Consider the following 19,479-nt stretch of genomic DNA (forward strand, 5'->3'; position numbering starts at 1 on the left):
CGAGTGTTGATTAAAACCCCGGAGTAACATTGTCCAACACATGAACAAGTCGACCGGATGCAGCAATCGGAGTGACTTGACTTGGGGGATGCGGTTTCGAGTAGTTTGCCTGTACAGGTTTTTCAAATTCACGAAACAATACACCGGCTAGCCAGGTGCTCGCATCTTATGCCACAGATTTCAGGCTAAGGTCCATGTCGATTTTGGATGACACTTGAGTAGAGACAAGTCGGTATCTTTTTTTACCAGGAGGTGGGCCTCGGCAGAATCGCAAGATAGGCGTTTCTTTACGAGGCATACGATGTCGTCAGTCGTGACGGTATTTTGGAGCCTAGCCAAATAGATCCAAAATTTCTGTTACGGGGGGCGACAGTAGCCATACTTTCCGCTGTTGTTGTTCTAGTGTCCTCTACTGGGGTTGCAATTGACTCGTGATAGGCCTTGGAGGGTTATCGGTGCGACGACTTTTATTCGACTGACTATCGAGGGGCGGCAGATTTGACAAAACGTTCGGACATCAGCAATGACTGTATCATGCTTTTCTCTCAAGTTACGAAACACGATTTCGTAACTTGCTATAGCACGTTTAAAAGTCACGTTCGTCATTAGCTTGGTAAATTCCTCGCACAGTCAATGGAAACCTCTCATTTCACTTTTGGCCTTGAAGAGCGATACTAAGGCCAGCATGTGAGAGACGAAGCTACGAAAGCCTTGGCACCTGACGCTGTCGTTGTCGCTTGCCGGCTTCGACCATTTTTCGCACGACATGTCGTTAGATCTTGTCCAAGAAAAATTTCGATTCAACAAACCGAGTGATTTCCGGTTACCGATTTGTATCAGTGCTCAAGCTGCAGCCTGTTCGTCGAATATCTGTGCCAATCGAAAACACTAATAACTTAATCGGACACACTCAGCAACGATAAAAGCCTTAAGCAACAAATATAACTATTAAAAACAATCAAAAGTTAAGGACGAAAGAAAGCACGTCTTGTCTCTCATCAGTACTCACTTGTAAATTGTTTCGTCGTCCATTAAATACCACGCAATTAAACTTTGTCAACAATGTCTAATACAGCTTCCGATTTCGGCTTCCTAGTTGTCGACAAACGTTCCCCGAAAACTTTTACTAATTTGAGGATGGTTGATTTGGCCTCATTCAGCGAATTTGCTATTTCTGCGTGCGAATAAATTTTATATTTATTTATCAGATTCTAGGCTTCAGCCTTTGATCCTAACTAGTTACAACACATCTGTGATAAAAACATCTTAAGACTATTTTTTATTTGTTTTCTGGACATAGTCAGTTTGATTACATCAGCATCTGCGATGTATAGCGCCATCATTCTATAGATTGGTTCATTGAGAGCGTAGTTCTATATTCGATTTGGAAGCTCTAATGGTCTAACGTCGTGAAACTGCTAGGACCTTCGTTTGGAGAAAAGTACTTTCATTTAAAACAGCGCATCTGTTGATTTCCTCCGAGTTTCGAGTGACTCCAGTCCTCCTACTAACATACAATAGGATTGTTATTCCTTCTTGCAACCAAGTTTTCTCAAGGCGTACCTCAGAAATCTTTTTTGAACCCTTTCAATCCTGTTTTTATGAACGTTGTAATACGGCGTGTAGTTTGGATTTCCACGACGCATGTACAAAATTTTGATTCGTAGCTGTCGAAATCCAAATTGATGCATCATTCTACACACACACTTCTACGAAATGAGGGGTGTTCAAGGTTTGATTTGTGATCTTAAAAAATACGGCGAATTTAATTTGACCACTTTTTGATGCGAATACCCTTTATAAGAGTACCGTTTCAACTGTTCAAGTAGTTTTCTAAAAATCACGCCTGTGTTTCAGGGCATTCATTCGTTATGTTCCTTCATACCATTTTCGGTCATCAATTCATCCAGGGATATTCGGTACAATAAATTAAAATATCGCAACACCAATTATAAAATCAACAATACATCTTATTTCATAAATTCGTTGTAACGCTACATACATACAATCCTGGGCACTACATTTTAAAATTGCACTAATACTACAGCGATCTATTCTAGCGAGGCATCCTCTCTATCCTAGACACTGTCCAGGGTTAGCGGAATCAACATACATTCGGTAAGCATTTTGCTATTCGACAGCGCAGGTAAATTGTCTACAGGTTTGTATCGGATGTACAGTCTGAAGGTCGTAATCTTCCAGTTGTTGTTTTCCTGTGGATCTCTACGCAATCCAATCATACTCTCAAACTCACCCAAACTGGTCAGTCGATTGTCCACCCCCCGCTGATTATTGTACACTACACCCACGCTCATCACGACCACCCCACTCTCCGCTATCCGTCCCTGGCAGCCATCGAACATCACATTCGGCACCAGCTGAAAACTATACTGGAATTTCAGGCTCAGAATCAAATTCATAATGTCCTTGTGGCCGTGAACTTGTTCCACACCCTGTTGAGTTTCGCTAATCTCGAGCATGACCGAGCAAATGGCGTTCGGCCAAAACGCACTCTCGTCCAGTGAGTTTCGGTTCCATTTCAGGTAGAACCAAATGGTGAAGTCCAGTGCCAGTAGATTAACCGGATACTGTTCCAGTCCCGGCTGGGTCGCATCATATCCGGGACCGTTAGTGTTGTTCTCTATGGGGCCACCGGTGGCAATCAAATTTTTCATGGTGCCCAACGTGTTTTGCATAGTGCTATTTGAAGAGCTGGACTCTGCCGATGTAGAGGGCAGCACCGTCGCTGTACCTTGCATGTCCTGTCCGGGGGCTATCGTTTCAGGTGGAGCACCATACTTGACGCGCCAAAAGTTCAGACATTGCCGTATGAGGCTTGACTTTGTACTTTCCGGTGCCGGTTGTAAGTTGTAGCTCTGCAGGTACCGGTAGATGAACTCGGTTTTCACGATGTTCTTCGAGAGCAGCGTGGCAGCATCGCGACAGTTGTCCAGCATAACATTTAGTGATTCTGAAAAGTGAAGAAAAGTTTTTTGCTTTTTTAGTGACCGTTAGAAGTGATGAATAAATTTGCGGTGATTTACAATGAAGTTGCGCAGTTATTGGAAAGAAATCCTTGAAATTTTGACATACATACAAATACCAACGTTTTGTTTATTACTGAAAACTTATATATAGACTAACAGATGGATAAAATTGACATTGAATCTGACAAAGGACAAATAAGTAAATTAAATATATTTAAGGTATTTTCAGATAAATTCATAATCTTAAGATGTTCTTACTAAAAGGACTTTACTTTTCACCGATAAGGCCGATAAATTAAGTAACAGGTATTTTATATGTTTACAAGAATTAAACGAAATGGTTTTCGCCGAATCTGACCAAAATTACCGACGGTTTTCGAATCGCCGGGTGTTCCTTGATTTTCTTATCTGGGAAAATCTTAATTCAGTATTCAAATCTAAACCTAAATATGAATGCGAAGCAGAATTCTCATTCTGAAATATAAACCTACGTTAAAGTTGGTACTGTTTCAAATTTGACACCCCAAGTAACACACTAATTTCAGATTGGTTTTATAATGTTCATACCCTAGTTTATATGCGATATCATGGCCGTAGGAACGGGGAGGTGGAGGGGGTTGGGTTTGGTGGTTAAACCCCTCCATGAGGGTCCAAAAAAGCATGCGAGGTATTCTACTCTACAATCAAAATTTTAAATTCATAATCAAATTATGATAATTGAGTAAAGTTATTCAAGAGTAACAATCTAGACAACATTAATGTCAAAACCTCAAAAACCCACCCCAAGTTCAAATTCTGCTACAGTTTCCAGTTTTTTCAAAATTTTCTCACTTGTTCCTAGAAATTCAGATCTGAACATTAAATTTTAAAATAAACCCATTTCGGAGGTTCTGGTTCCATTTTTTCATAACCAAATATTTCTTTTTTCGTATTTCTGATTCTGTATCCAGTTTAGGATACTTGATTTTTAGTTCGAATAATCATAAGAAACTGGAAATGAAAACCTGCTTTGAAATCTCGGTTCAAATTTAGATTTGCATTTCATATCAAACTTGAATCAGGTTTTTCGCAAATTATATGCATTTTCAAAATTTTTGATGATAATTTTCCAAATTTGAAAAAAGTAGAACTTTGTTTTATATTCAAATTCGAAGTTCTCAAACCTAGTTCTTACACAAAATTTAAACATTCAGAGCTTCTAAATGGCGCTCAAAAATTGAAAACTCAGATTTAGATTCACATTTTCATTCAGATTCTCAATACAGATGAAAAATAAATAATTGAAATAATTAATCAAGATTAAACTACATAATTTAAATAATAAATTCATGAATGAAAGCTCTTAAACTTGGCTTATAAAATTCTGATCTGGAATTAAGATTGTACATTTCAGAAATCGTATAGAAATTCGGAAATAGATTCAAAGTTCAATTTTTGAATTTGGGCTCAGAACTCAGACTCAGAACGCAGATTCAGAATTCAACAAAAAATATTAATCTTGTAGGTAAATCAGTTTTTATATTAACATAAAATTTTTGAGGAATTCAATAGAACATGAAGTTAAAAATTTGCTTGTCAATTCAATTTCCAGATTTCAAATTTTTTATTCAAAATTAGCTGAAAATCACAAATATAAAGTATAATTTGAGTAAATTTTCTAAGTTTTTTTTTATGCAAAAAATCTCAAATTTTATTTAAAAAAAAATCATCGACTGGATTTTTAGCTATATGGAATTGATTCTTTATGAATAATATTTGCTGTTAAAGAAACATGTACCTGATCTTCGCCTAAAAAATCTGCACAAAATTCTATATTTTCTCGGTGTATTATTAATATTGCAGTTTTTTTAAGCCAAATTTCAAACTTCAATTATAAATTTGGTTCAAGTTTGCGCCAAGCAAATTTAATCCGAAATTTTTTATCACATACTTGATTTTGAAAATTTCATATATTTTCATCATTTCATCAAAGGTTTTGGGGGACTTTGCAAAAGAGTTTGGAAGAGTTGGCTTGTTTGATTTGACTATAGAATAAGCTTCTTAAAGAAATTGAAGGCTACCATCAAAAGAATTCATTTTATACTGAAATCAAATAAGTTTAATCTACCAGGCTCTTAAACAAATTTAAAAATTTTAACCATCGATTAAAGGAATTTCCATATTTTGTTTCTTTTAAAAAACGAACACACACATATAGGATCTCAGTGAAACTTCATGTTTCTTTGAAGAGATCTATATTTTTTTACTTAACTCTAAGGCGTACATCTTTCAAGGATATTATGGCTATAATTTGTTCTAATTTTTTTTATTCGTGTATTGTTGGACAAAAATTGTAGGTAAAACTTTAAACCGCATTTCATGAAAACCTTTTTACAACTAGTCTCCAGCCAGGACATCTACACGCGTATAATATTGGCACTTCGAGTACCCTATAAAACATTCATATACTTAAAAAATAAACGATTTGATATCGTCCTTAAAAACCATCCTATAAACCTTTTTTTGATGTACAGCCCTTTCAAACTGATTTGTAGTATTTGTGTTTGTGTCGTATAACGACCATTCCAAGTCGCTTACGTTTTAAAACATGCAAATGAATAACTTGTCGTAGCCTCAATAAAACGTTTATAAGGAACAAAAACTTTAATAGACTAAATGGGTTTCATAAAAGTTATTCGTTCGAATACCTAATTTCAACAATATAATGTTTTCGGGGGAAAAATGCAATAATCCTTATTTAAGTCTATAGCAGGTTTGTAGGAAAGATTACAAGAATGCTATATAACTTTGTCGGTTTATAGAATGCCGTTCAAGCTTCCTTTTAGAATTCCATATACTTTTATAAATCCAAAAAGTTATTTAAATGTGTATTCGTTTAATAAACAATTTTCAGAAATTTTCATTTTTTATTTCATCGGATTCTTATTGTTTAATCGTTCTTTTAAACAAGCTTTAGTGTTACAGTCAGGGACGGGATTATGTCGTAGTCATGAGGCAAAAATTGTGACTAGTGACCCATTTTTTCCTCATATGGCGTTATATTACTATTTTTCGACATGAAAGTATGCTATGAAATGATTGTTTTGGTAAAGAAAGAGTTTTCCATTATGTCATTGATCATTGAGATCTCGAACATTTCAGTCATGACATGATGGTTTTAATGGGTCATGAAAAAAAAAAAATCACTAGCACAATGTTTGCCATCTGTTAGAATCTTTTGTTTTCCAAACTTATTTTCAATTGACAATATTTTTGCCGGACATATTATTGACAAAAACGTTGGCTAGCAATAGTATAAGATTAATGAAAACAAATATGAGAGTTTCTAGACACATTTTTTAAATCTTCCATTTAATTTCCATCTTTCATTCATTGTCCATTCTTCTCATGCGTGAATGTTATTTACATCATGTCAATTCACATTCACTTGGAATATTTCTGTCATGACATGATCCATGACTGATCATTTTTCTGTGGGATAGTGATCTAAAATAAAATTTTGCCATCCTTATGAACGAATGAATATTTTCGAGCCTGGTTACAGTACAGTAGGCCCATTATTTATTTCAAATTTTCTCATACATATTTGCGGTAAATTTTAAGGTGCATGCTAATTAATATTGGATTGAGCGAGAAAATAATATTGGATTACTGAACAGAATAATGATAAGCTTTTGTTATCTTTTTTTTTTTCATTTAATTCGAATGACTTTTTTTTTGTTTTAATAATTATTATTGGAACCCCAATTCCGGAACAGAAATATTTGTAGATGAAAATAATATAATGGATAAGTTTCATAAGGGAAATTAAGAACTTTAAAAGTTGATTCGACTTGCCAAGGGTTTATAATTTTCTCTACAGAACATACTGCAGAAGGGCCTTTTTAGGCTACTAAACTGTACTTAACTGTTGTATTGGTGTTTTATAGATTCTTATATAACCGAACGCGGTTTTTAAACTCCAGTTTATAATTGGAATGAAGCGCTAAAATAAACCTAAATGGTTACTTGGGACCAGAAATTCCAGTTTGGAAATTAAATTGTCGTCTGATTCATTAGCCTCATTATCAAATCTTCTTGTATTATTTTAACATTAAAAGGGCAAATCTAAAATAGGAATTCAGTTGTTTATTAATACCGTTTTCGTTTTCCCCACTGGCTCAGGGGTAAACTTTTTCCTAATAATCAAACAAAATCGTCACCCGGGACAATGACAATATATGGTTGCTATACTCATCCTCATGCTTAGCCTAAAAATGACAGTTTCTACTGCCTGTTTGAGGTTCAGGTGTTAAGAAAACCTGAGTCTGAATACGAAATCTAATGTATTTATTTCTTAATCTGAAATCAGAGGAATCTTTATTTTGTACCTGATTTTGAGTTTGATTACAGAAAATAATTTGAATCGGGAATAAAAAAAAATGCAACTTAACAGATATAATTTACAAATTCGAATCTAAAATTGACCCCAGGAAAATGAAGCTAAACATTTTATTTGAATCTGAATATGAAACAGAAATCACGATCTAGATCTTAAATCTGAACTTGCTATAAGTGACTGAATGTTTTGATTAAGTTACAGAATAAGTGAACTTTAACTTGAATTCCGATTTGCAACAAACATTAATCCTTTTAAAATTTAATAAGGATTCATTGTTTGAATGTCAAACCGTATTGGCAATCAGATTAATACATCTTAATTTACGACCATATTTATTCAAAAGCAGTGTTATGGTTTTTACTTTTTTGAAATATGAAACTGTTTTTTTTTAATTTCACATGCTTCAAAAGTATTTCGTATACAATCAATGCGTTTGCACATTGTTTTTAATTTTAAAATATTTAAAAAAAATCTCCGTTTGCCGATTTCCTTTATTATTCAAAATCACTGTTCCCAAACAAAAAAAAAATGGTCTTATTTCCTCTACACTTGGCTTTTCATCCTTTTTTTTTAATAAACTGCACACCAAATGAGTAAAAACTGTGTTGTCTTCGTACCGGCTGAGCTTAATCGCCGCTCCGATGATCGCTCTTCACTCCATTCACCTAATGTTAGAAATCTGATTCGACAATCACTGACACTAGTCCTAGTTCGTGAGGATCAGCAGGACAAAACATGGTTGGGTGGAGTTTGGTTAACTTATACTTTAGCACCAATGGATGGGAGTTGAAATAGGACTCCAACCGAATCGCGCTTGAAATCGAATACAAATGCGGGAAGGGAGATTCCTTGGATCGATCGAAAAACTTGTTTCAATTTGAGAGCGCCCATTGACGTCAGTCGGCCGGGATTGATGACAGAAACCGGTTGGCTGGTCTGCCGAATTGTGTCTCATCAGGGACGTTCAACTGTCATTTATGTCGGTCGCTCGGAAAATAATCAATAAATTTTAATTCTTGGACTATGATCAACATTTACTGGAAAACGACATTATTTCGCGACCTTGATGTCAATTTTAATGGGAGATACTTAACACTCAAAGGCCAAAAGTGTATTTTATATAGTAACACTAACACCCAAGACCATAAAAAGTGGGAACGCCTGATCTTGCTCCTCATACCTTATGAACTACTGAACCGACTTCACAAACTTAACAAGTTTACACCATTGAATTACTTGAAGTTTCAAGTTTTTTTTTTTGCTTCACTTTCTTAGGATTCAGCATTTTTAGTTACGTATCAAAATGTTGAAGTAACTTTTTTTTGTTGAATGAATATTTTTAACGAACCCACATGCCATAGAAAAATGGTTAAGAGTAGGGTAAATGATCTTGAGCGGAACTAGTCGAAATCTGATCTTGAGCGGAACCATTTACTTTTCCTAAGATCTAGTCAATGATTGTTTATGAATCTTATCAAAATGTTGAAAAAACACTTTTTCAAGATCTTTTCATACAAGCACTGACATTTTTGCTGAAATTTATTAACTGAAATAATGTTATTAGAAGATTTAAAATCATACGCATTTCTGCTGCAAATTTCATCAAATTACGCTGACTTTGAACGTCAATTTATGTCACCCTTGACCGTTATAAACTGATTCTTAATGAATAAAATGGTAGGAAAACTTATAAAAAAGCATTATTAGGGTTTTTGTAACAATTTTTCTATAAAAATATCAATTTATGGCGTAGTTTTTAAAAGTAAAATATGATCTTGAGTGGAACCATCTTCGATCTTGAGCGGAACTTCTAGCTTCCGAAATAAACCGCTAGGTGCGCTGCCTTATGCCTAATGTCTAACACACGGGTTTAACTCCTGAATGTATGCAGCACCTTTGTATATTTCTTATTATATCAGCTTAAGGAAAGAAAAGATATAAAATTAAGTTCGAATGGAACAAAAATTTATAAATTGGTGTAACAGCGTACCAAAGGCACACAAAAAGTTTATTTTTTGTTGGTACAAGAAATGTGTTTTTATTCATTCGACGACGGAAAGGAGGAGGAAGGCTTGCAAACATATTTTTTGGCATAATTCGAGAACTAATGAAGCCGACAAAGGTAAGTCATTATTTCAGAATAAGAATCAATCTTCATTGCCATTACTATTCGTACTTCTTGTACTTAGCTTTCATTTAAAGAGGTTGTTTTAGATGTTGAAATTCCAATGTAAAACGATATACTACCTAATAAACTAAAATTCAAATTGATTTTTACACACATATTCCTTCACATTTCACGAAATTTTGAGGAAACTTTTATCACACGAAATTTTGAAATATTTACAGATTTCATAGATTTTTTGAATTTAGAATGGATTTCCATAATTGTAATTATTTGGTTTCTTACTTTGAATGCGAAAAGTATGAAAAGATTTCCAACGTAAACTGATTTTTCCCAAATGAAATATAAAAATGACACTATTTATCATTAATTTTCAATGAAATTAAAGGAATAAAGGGAATAAAAAAACACAAAAAACAGATTTTTATCTCAAAAACATTGATTTGGAGCAATGTACAGTTTTTTTTTTGAAAAATCTGTAATTTAAGGCACCTTCTTTTGTATTACTGACTTTGTCGTTACCTTCAAAAGTTGTTCGGGGCAAAATGACCCTGAACCCGCACATTCAAATAATCAATCAAATATACTAACGAATTTAATTTTTGAGATTAAAAAAAACTATAATTTGAGTTTAGATAATCAATTCTTTCAAAATAGGATACAGTGAATCAAAGTGAAAATTTGACTTTCTTTAAGCTGGAAATAAATTTGAACGGATATTTTGAGAACAACTTTGGAACGCTAAGTTTCATTTTTACGTAAAAACATTAATTTTTGAACTTTAAAATCTTCAAAGATGAAATTTAATTGAAGTTTTCTCAGTTACACAAGTATTAGGAATAAGAGTTATTAAAGATGTTGACAGAAGATAATGGTTCCGCTCAAGATCAGCGTAGTTCCGCTCAAGATCAGAATTCTTACTTCAGTAAAACAGCTCTAGAGTTATTAGGATTTACTCTAAAATTTTCTAAAAATCATCATTAGAAAGCAGAAACCAAGATCTTTCCGCTGAACTAAAAAAAAATTGTTCGGATATAATCCATAGCCTTACTGCTTGATCAACTTATCCGAGTTGCGTCGAATCGAGTCATTTAGTTCCGCTCAAGATCATTGCTACTATTAATTTTTCAGTTTTCATATTCAGGCAAATATTGATTTTTGAATGCAAATTTTAAATTTAATTTGAATTAATGTTAAGAAGTAAAAATTATTTGTTAAGTTTATGAAGAAATTAATCACCGTAATTATTATGTTTTGTTACTTAATTTATCGACCGAATTTTATTTGAAGCAGTATCATCGCATACCAAATTTTGAAGTGGTATAGATACAACTAGAGTAAGCTTGAAGGATTGCCCAGTTTTATCCGGACTTGTTCGGATATTTAGTACAATATTTTGGAACGGTCCGGCTCCTCCCGGTTGCCCAGATTTTACCAGGCTTTTTTCACTCTATGTGCAAAAATGAACAAAAAAAACAAGTTTTGTCAAAATACCTTTTCATGAACGAAAACTACGAAGCATAAAATACAATTAAAAATCTGTTGACGTGTTTTGCAAAAAAAAATATAATCGTTCAAGCGTTTTTCTTCTTGATTCTTCTATAGTTTCTGGGTTTTTGCCTAAGTTTGCCTGGATATTTCCTTGAGCTCAGAGTTTGCCAGGTTTTTAGTTCAAATAGCAGTTTGCCCGGGCCGGATACGTGCGGGAAAGATTCTGGCAACCTTAATATAGCGTTGAATCTATCACTAGATTGCCAGAATTTTTTCAGCACATATCCGGTTCGGAAAATCTTGACTATTTCATCTAAAAACCTGGCAAAGCCCAGGCATTTGATTTCTAAATTGTCAACCAAAATCCGGGCAATATCCTGGCAAATTTGGTCAAAACCAAGGAATTACTCTTCAATGATCTAGAAAAAAGTAAAAAAAAATCTTTCATCTAAATTTATCAGTATATTTCAGATTGATTTGAAAATGAGAATGTGAATAAACCCGGGCAAAATCCGGGCTTATACAATGAAATCCGAGCATAATAAATATCCGGGCAAACCCAGATAAAACCGGGCAATCTGGCAACCTTAATCTATCACCACACATTAGAAGGCCAACAAGCACGAATTCCTATTTTCCAGACCTATAGTCTCAAAGGATTTGATCTCCCAACTGACATTTCGATACGTATATATCTCAAAATCCTTTGAACTAAAAACAAGTGCTTTTTCATCCTGCTTTGTCTTGTGATGGGATATGGGATATGTTTTATTGGGTTTCTTTCAGACATATGCAATATGGTTGCGCTTGGAGGACAATGCCAGTTAAAGTCTGCTTCATTTAATATTGGAACAAATTCTTTTGCTCATTGTGGCGCTCCTAGTGGACGGATTTGGAAACTTTTTTCACCCACGTGTCGGGAAATTCATTACCTTTTACCATGTATTTATGTCATAACACCAAACGATAGCATTTTGTAAACAACCGCCATGGAAGCCGAACGGAGAGATCAAATTGTGCACAGTTTTCTTGAAAATCCATTGTTGTCGGCATCGAAGCTAGCTAAACAGCTTAAAATGCCCAGAAATACCGTATGGCGTGTTATCAAGCAGTACAAGGAAACATTGACGACGGCTCGGAAGCCGCATTCGAAGCGTCGGAGTGGAACTGTCGACCGGAAACTGCGTGGGAAAGTCATCAAGGCCGTCAAGAGGAATCCCAATCTTTCAGACCGCGATTTGGCCAATAAGTTCCAGGCCGCTCACAGTACGGTGCGACGAATTCGTCTCCGGGAAGGAATAAGGTCATTCCGAGCCAGCAAACAGCCAAATCGGACGCTGAAGCAGAACAATGTGGCCAGAATCCGTGCTCGAAAGCTGTACGACCAAGTGCTGACCAAGTTCGACGGATGTATTCTGATGGACGATGAGACCTACGTGAAGGCGGACTTTGGGCAAATCCCAGGTCAAAAATTTTATTTGGCGACGGCTCGGGGGGATGTACCTGCAAAATTTAAGTTCGTGTTTGCGGATAAATTCGCCCGCAAGTACATGATTTGGCAGGGGATATGCAGTTGTGGACAGAAAACCAAAGTCTTTCTCACTGACAAGACAATGACATCAGAAGTCTACAAAAAAGAGTGCCTACAGAAACGGATTCTGCCGTTTATTCGTGCCCACGACCGTCCAGTAATGTTTTGGCCGGACCTCGCAAGCTGCCATTACAGCAAAACGGTTATGGAATGGTACGCAACGAACGGGGTCAGCGTAATACCGAAGGACCTCAACCCCCCAAACTGCCCCCAGTTCCGGCCGATAGAGAAATACTGGGCAATCACGAAGCGGAGGCTTAAGGCAAAGGGAAAACTTGTTAGGAACATGACTCAAATGAAGAACTGGTGGAATCAAATCGCCAAAACGGTGGACGAAAAGGGTATGCGCCGCCTAATGTGCCGTATTACGGGAAAAGCACGAGAATTTCTTCGAAACAGCAATGAATAATTTTTTTAATTTTTTTTTATGAAAGAGTAAAGAAAATGCTACATTTGTATGAAAAACAAATTATGAATTCGTTAATAAATGACTGAACTACACGCAATTGTTTGTGTTCCAATATTAAATGAAGCAGACTTTATTAGAAAGCTTGTTTATGCCTGCCCGTCATAGAACCTTATACCGATAATTTCTCCTCCACGGAAGTTCATTATTGGAGTAGAGTCTGATTTGTGGGTGTAGAAAAAACTTGTATAAATGCTCTTCAAGTTGCTACAAAATCTTTATAAAACTTTTCTTAAAATTTTAATTGCGTTTTCTTTTTTACAGTTAGTATGATGCGGTCTAGAGTTACATGAAACGTACCTAACTCTGGGAATAACGTTCAGTGTGGAATGCACCCTTGCTTTTTTAACGGATTACGCAGGCGCAGCGGTTTTAGTGTAACAAGCCTGTTTTTGGCGGTCCTTTTAGAGCCCGAGAAAGGTTGAACCAAGTGATAGATTGAAGGGCTGTAGTGAGCTAAATTCCTTGGTGTCGGAGAAGGAAGAACGGTCGTTTTGATTAAAAGAATGTGCTTCGGTCGAATCAAGGGACTACGCGACGTTTGTAAACCAACATAAGTAAAAGTAAATCGGTCCGCGTATACTCACGTTAACAAGAAAAAGTAAGTGTCGGTCGTTGTCCGTCGGTACGAGACAGTAACCAATAATAAGTGTCGACAATGTGAGTTCCGGCTGAATTGCGTGCGGGAGTTGAACTGGTATGACGAAGAAGTGTTCCGAGAAGAACTGATTCCGGAAAAATTGCCGAATAGTGAATGTATTACACCATGGTAACAACAACAACTATGGAGCACTACCTGTGGAACGACAATTCGGCCATCGAACCCTTTTCCAGTCAGCAACGAAATCCCACGGAAGCACTGCGGAAAGTTTTCAAAGGTAAGCCCCTAAATTTTGTTTCTTGTTTTATGTTATTTCCTCACCAATACGCAAAACACTGAACGTTTGAACTCTAATTGATGCTATTTAAAATTAAGTTCGGCATCTAAACTTCATTTTTTTTACAAGAGAAGATGTTTACAGTTTAAGTTGTAAAACATGATAAGAATATTTCTATGACCAGGGAATCAAATCGACCCTTTTTTTGTTTCGATTATAATCGAATATCAACGATGCAGTTGGCGGACACTCATTGAAAAACTTATCCGGTACAACAGTGATCGATGTTTACTCTTGGGCTCGAACTCACGGACATCGGCATTATTATCAAAAACGTTATTTTTAGCCAATTTCCGACCTTTTGTAGTCAGTTTTTAATTTTTTCATCATATTTTTGATGCATTTTTCACTTTTCTTGTTTTGTTTATAATGTTTGTTCTCTTTTGTCATATTTGCTGTTTTTGTCATTCTTCATCATTTTTTAGTTGTCTTTTGCCATATTCAGTCTTTTGTTTGAATTTGTTTTTTTAACTTTTTGAATTTTTCATGTTTTTATCATTTTTGAGTACTTGAGAAATTTTTAAAAAATCTTTGGTTTTTATTTTTGCCTTTTATCACGATTTCAGAACATAAAAACGTATTTATGGTGTTTGTCTAAATCAAATTGGTCCTGTTATAACGAAAACTATAAGGTAATGTTGTTTCTAAAAACCGTTCGATTTTGGCACATGTGCCAAAATCGGATGTTGCCAAAATCGAATGTTGCCAAAAACGAACGGGGTCTGTAGTATAATTAAGTTATCTAGCTCGATGTAGCCTTTTTTTAACTTGTTTTTGCTGTTTTGTGATGACTATTAGCAATTTTGTTTTTAATTTCTTCGAAAAACAATTTTTTTATAAAATTTAGGAAGCGAGTGGCAGATTCTTATTCATTCCGGTTTTCTTATCTCTTTTTTCATGCGAATTTCGGATCTTCAAGAAAATAAATTTCTTCAAAGACTTGGATTATTGCAAACACCGAAATATCGCATCCTTCGAAATTTAAACCCATTTTTTGAAAAATAACTTTTTCGTATATCATTCGTGCAGAATTGATTCGTCTCACGACATGGGTTAACTCAATGTTTGCCAGCTTCAATAAAACATTTCTACATTTTTATACATAGAATGCTTAAAACAGACTTTAACAAACAATCCAACACAATTTTCAAAATTCTAGTTAGTATACTTGCTTGATAAGATGGAATAAGAATGGTCCACTTTCTTTCATGAGCAGTCCTGTAGAAAAACGTGTATTTTTAAAGTTTAACTTAAAAAAAACTTGTTTCAGATGTTTTTTTCGAAAATAGCACGTAGGATAGGACCGAGTATCTTCTATAATATAACGATGCTGTTTTTTTTAGAATAGGGATACCAATACCTAATCTTTTAAGAGTACATGTTCTCTTTTTCGATCGAGAAATGAGCGTACTCTTCTTTTTGCGAAATTTTACGGAATGTACTCTTTTTTTGTTCAGAGACATTTGATCAAAGAAACGATTATTTTTTTCCAATTTATGAAGTTGGGTTGTTATATTTTACTATAGGCATTCATTGCATTAAAATTCAATTCTCCCTCCTTTGTTACATTCTTCAAACGATGGATTAAAACGACACACAGTGGGGCAGACCTGAACAATCGACGGTCAAAACCTCATAACCTTTTCAAATCAAATCCTATTGGTTTGAAATCTTCTGAAAAGTTGTTCATCTGATCAAAATCTTTAATTTGATCTAACTTTTTTCATCAAGATGTTGTGACATGTGATCTAGATAACTTTGTTTAACTGATTTTTAGTTAATAAAACTTGGAAGCTACTCAGTCGATCGGCGTGGAAATTTCCATGTAAGGGTTTTTAGGACCCTTATAAAGTTAAATGATGTTTTGATATTCCTCCCCTCACAAGAATGGGGGGCTCCCATACAAATGTTACCTGAATATCTGCACAACTCATAAATTAATAATGCAAATGGATCCAAATTTGCCAAGAGAGAAATGCATGTTATTTTAACGCTTGTTGGAGACCCATCTCTTTTCTGTAAGAAGGAGATTCCATAGAGATGGTACAAAATTCCTACATTTCTAAAAAAAACTTATCAAGCAGCCACAAAAGATCTAACAACTGGTAGGAACTGGACAAGGAACATATCAAGCAAATTGAACCAAATTTGACCTCTGAGGATTTAGAGGTACGACAAATTGTTTATTATGATGGCTTAAAACTCATTCCATCTATGAAACGAATGCTTCCATACAAATTCAATATAAAATTTATGAATAACTCGAGGATTCGGCAATCAAACTGAAATAAAGTTGGGCATTAAGTCTCGTCTACGGAACATTTTGAACCAAACCTCGGGGGAAAAAACTTCAGAAAAAATCCACCAAACTTTCTTCATACCATTTGATATTTGATAAGCTATACTTTTCTATAAGTAAAATACAATATCTTTGATAGTTATATTTTAAACTCTTCACTGCATACGAGAATGTATGTATATCCTCCAAGTGTTTGTTCACATTTTTTAGTCTTATTTATTAGAGGTCCCGTTTAACAGTTAAACCAGATCCGAACGTCACTTTTCGGTTGGTTAAAAAAAAAACTGTTGCATACAAGCTTCCGTGCAATTTATTCAAATTAATTAGTTTTTGCATTATTTTTTATTATCAACCACCCTCTTCGCGCCCCTTCCCTCCTCAACCCTCTAAAAATCACGTTTAGACATGGTCGCGAATTGATACAACTTGTTCTACAAATTATAATCCTCCCTTGAGATTCTTTAAACTTTGGCATGTATCATTCATACTACCTTATTTCTGTTTAGAAGAAAATTAGGTTGTCAAAGAAGTTGCGCCATTTGAATAAACATCTGAATGTGTTTTGAATTTATAATCGTACACGTTTGATGACGACTCGACGTGCACAACTCCCTTAGCCCAAACGCGATTCCATTCTTAAATATCCAGAATAATTCATATATCCCGATACACTAAAATTGACTCACTCAAGGGATCAAATTATGTTTAAATTTATCCCAAACCGGTTTCAAACGGGTTGAAACAAGACACGGCAACTAAGCCGCGCATCGCAGATATTTCACCGGCCATAAATCATGCAAACAATTTTTGTGGCTTTGCTCTTCGGGCACATGGCACAACAAGTGTTCGACTGACAAATTGAAATTGCAGAACTCAATTGATGTGTGACACCTTAGCCTTTTTTCCCCAAATACACTTCGATGTAGTAAAAGCTAATCATCAATTGGCGCTGTTTATATGAGTTGTTCTTTGCAATATGTCAGCTGATAAGCACACACAAAAAAAGGAAAAAAAAGGTTCCACCCATAGAGATGCGCAACAAGTAGCGAATCACCCACCATAGATAATACGCGCTTGATAAGGCGCCACTTCCTATGCAAAAACCGATTCCAATGCCGAAATTCCAAATCATTCGCCCGAGGTGGAACGGAAATGAATCAATAAACTTTAGATTTGCCTGCGCTTCACTGTAATCAACTACACAACGAACAACTAAACCCGCAATGGCTTACTTTCAAGCGTAATCTCCTTGATGGTATTTTTAGAGATGATATTCCCGATGGCCAAAGTCACTTTCCGCACCTCAGGATCGGTTTGGGTGAAAAAATCGGCAATCCCGTTGCGCTCGTGATCGCTTGAAATCACCATGCTGCTAGCCTAATACGAATTCTACGCCAATCACTATACTCAAACTTTGAGCTCAAATTCACTCGAGGAAATCACTTCCAACTTCTAACAAAAACCGCAAACGCGAAGACATGCGAAAATTTCGAACCACAAATCGAAGAAGCTCCCGAGGTAAACACTGTATACATAATATGCGCGGATCCGCGATTTCGCGATCTCTTCTCTTGGGAATACTGATTGGATTTGTTATGATGATGGGCCTTTTTGCGGCAGAGAGAATTGGATTTCTGTCATTCTGTGTGTGACACTTTTCACGTTTTCGTCAATAGTGTACCTATTCATATCGCTCTTGCCATCCACCGTCTTCGCCATGTGATCAATGTTGTTTGACTGCCGTTTGGATCGCTCGGGTGCTACTTTTTGGGGACTCTTCGCTCTGTTATCTGTCGGTTTTCTTGAAGACACACAGTGAAAAGTTTCTGGTGCGGTGCTCTGTCCAAGGCGAACCGGGAATACCGAGAAAAACTTTGGAATTTCATCGTGCCACCGGGAAACCGGGAATTTTGGCCCCTCACCGGGAAAATTGTCATGTTTAAAAAAAAATCTCGGAATTTCAAAAATCCTTTTAAAATTATTTCTAAATTTAAGAGTAGTTTTCGACGATCACGATATAGATTTATCTCATAAACGCTTATTTTCGTTTATTAGTAAACATTAAAGTTTGAATCGCGTTTTTATCTAATTGCGAAGCTATATGACATAATAACTCAAATGCAACAAAATTTAATAATGAAACTACAGTGAGCGAAATAAGAATAGCACCACTATGTGTTTTGCTTGTTTAAATATGAATGTTTGAAAATCACCAAAATTTTCTTCTATAAATTGTTTTGAATTGTTTAACGGATAAATCAAGCATAAGTTTACTTTTTTTGGACGTTGCAATTGGCGTTGAGGACCAAAACTATGGAAAAAGGGTGCGAAATAAGAATAGAACCACTTGTGTTTTTTCAACAAAAACAAGATTATTTCTAAAAATTTACTGTGTAAAAGTGAATAATAAAACTTCTACGAATTATTTGAATAGTTTACTGCATTTTAAGGAGTTTTCTAGAATTACAAAGATTTTCGGAGGTTTTAAAATGGTGTTTTAAGAGATGCTCTTCTAGAACTAAGGAATTTGATATTTGAGCTGTAATTCTTTACCAAACTACTTACTTTCTTCATTAAAATGACGTGAAATGATGAATCAAACATTTTCGGCTTATTTTAAATCAGAAAAAACAGGTTGGTATTTATAAACTTAGATTTTTTTCAATAAACATCACTTGTTTCCAGTTTCAAGTCATAGATGGCAGCACTAGCTTGCCGTTTATACCAAATTAAGTCTCAATATTGATTTTTCAGGTTTATTTAGGCCCATATTCATCATTTCGATGTAGTTTTCCAACACAGTTTTGTTGGAGTTTACGCTGCAGAAATCTTTTCCGGATTTGCAAAAAAAACACCAGCACAAGAATATAACACCGCCTAAATTCCTGCTCATCTCAACTTCCGATTCAACTTCAAATCATACCAATAATACTGCTAGTTATTTGGTCCATCAAGCTCCACCGGAAAGTACACAATTATTCTGATTATCGGTCCAAGAAATTCACTTTTATGGGTTCATGATGAAATTCTTATTTTTTGATATTGTGATCTTAGAATTTCCAAGGTGGTCACACGGTACCAAGTACTTATTTCTTGACCAAAATCATCCAGCACACCTGAATTAATCCTAGTTATTCGAAAATTGGCATCAATTTGGTTTAATTGCAAGATTGTGCTGCCATCTATGACTTGAAACTACAG

At 35.3% G+C, this 19,479-nt stretch overlaps 1 protein-coding gene across 3 annotated transcripts; it reads right to left on the bottom strand.

Moving 5' to 3' along the window:
* Positions 1 to 1,952: 1,952 nt before the first annotated feature.
* On the bottom strand, positions 1,953 to 18,089 carry LOC129760291 (uncharacterized). Of its 3 annotated transcripts, none has more exons than XM_055757925.1 (2): positions 17,511 to 18,089; positions 1,953 to 2,971 (listed from the first exon to the last, which is right to left on the bottom strand). In XM_055757925.1, the coding sequence occupies exons 1-2, from the start codon at positions 17,644 to 17,646 to the stop codon at positions 2,079 to 2,081; spliced, it is 1,029 nt and encodes a 342-aa protein (XP_055613900.1). In that variant the 5' UTR covers positions 17,647 to 18,089; the 3' UTR covers positions 1,953 to 2,078. The 3 variants fall into 3 exon arrangements, with proteins under 3 accessions (XP_055613900.1, XP_055613902.1, XP_055613901.1); XM_055757927.1 differs by lacking the exon at positions 17,511 to 18,089 and adding an exon at positions 17,337 to 17,474; XM_055757926.1 differs by lacking the exon at positions 17,511 to 18,089 and adding an exon at positions 7,986 to 8,698.
* Between the last annotated feature and the right edge of the window lie 1,390 nt (positions 18,090 to 19,479).

Source organism: Uranotaenia lowii, unplaced genomic scaffold (genome assembly GCF_029784155.1).
Source record: "Uranotaenia lowii strain MFRU-FL unplaced genomic scaffold, ASM2978415v1 HiC_scaffold_558, whole genome shotgun sequence".
NCBI classification, from domain to species: domain Eukaryota; kingdom Metazoa; phylum Arthropoda; class Insecta; order Diptera; family Culicidae; genus Uranotaenia; species Uranotaenia lowii.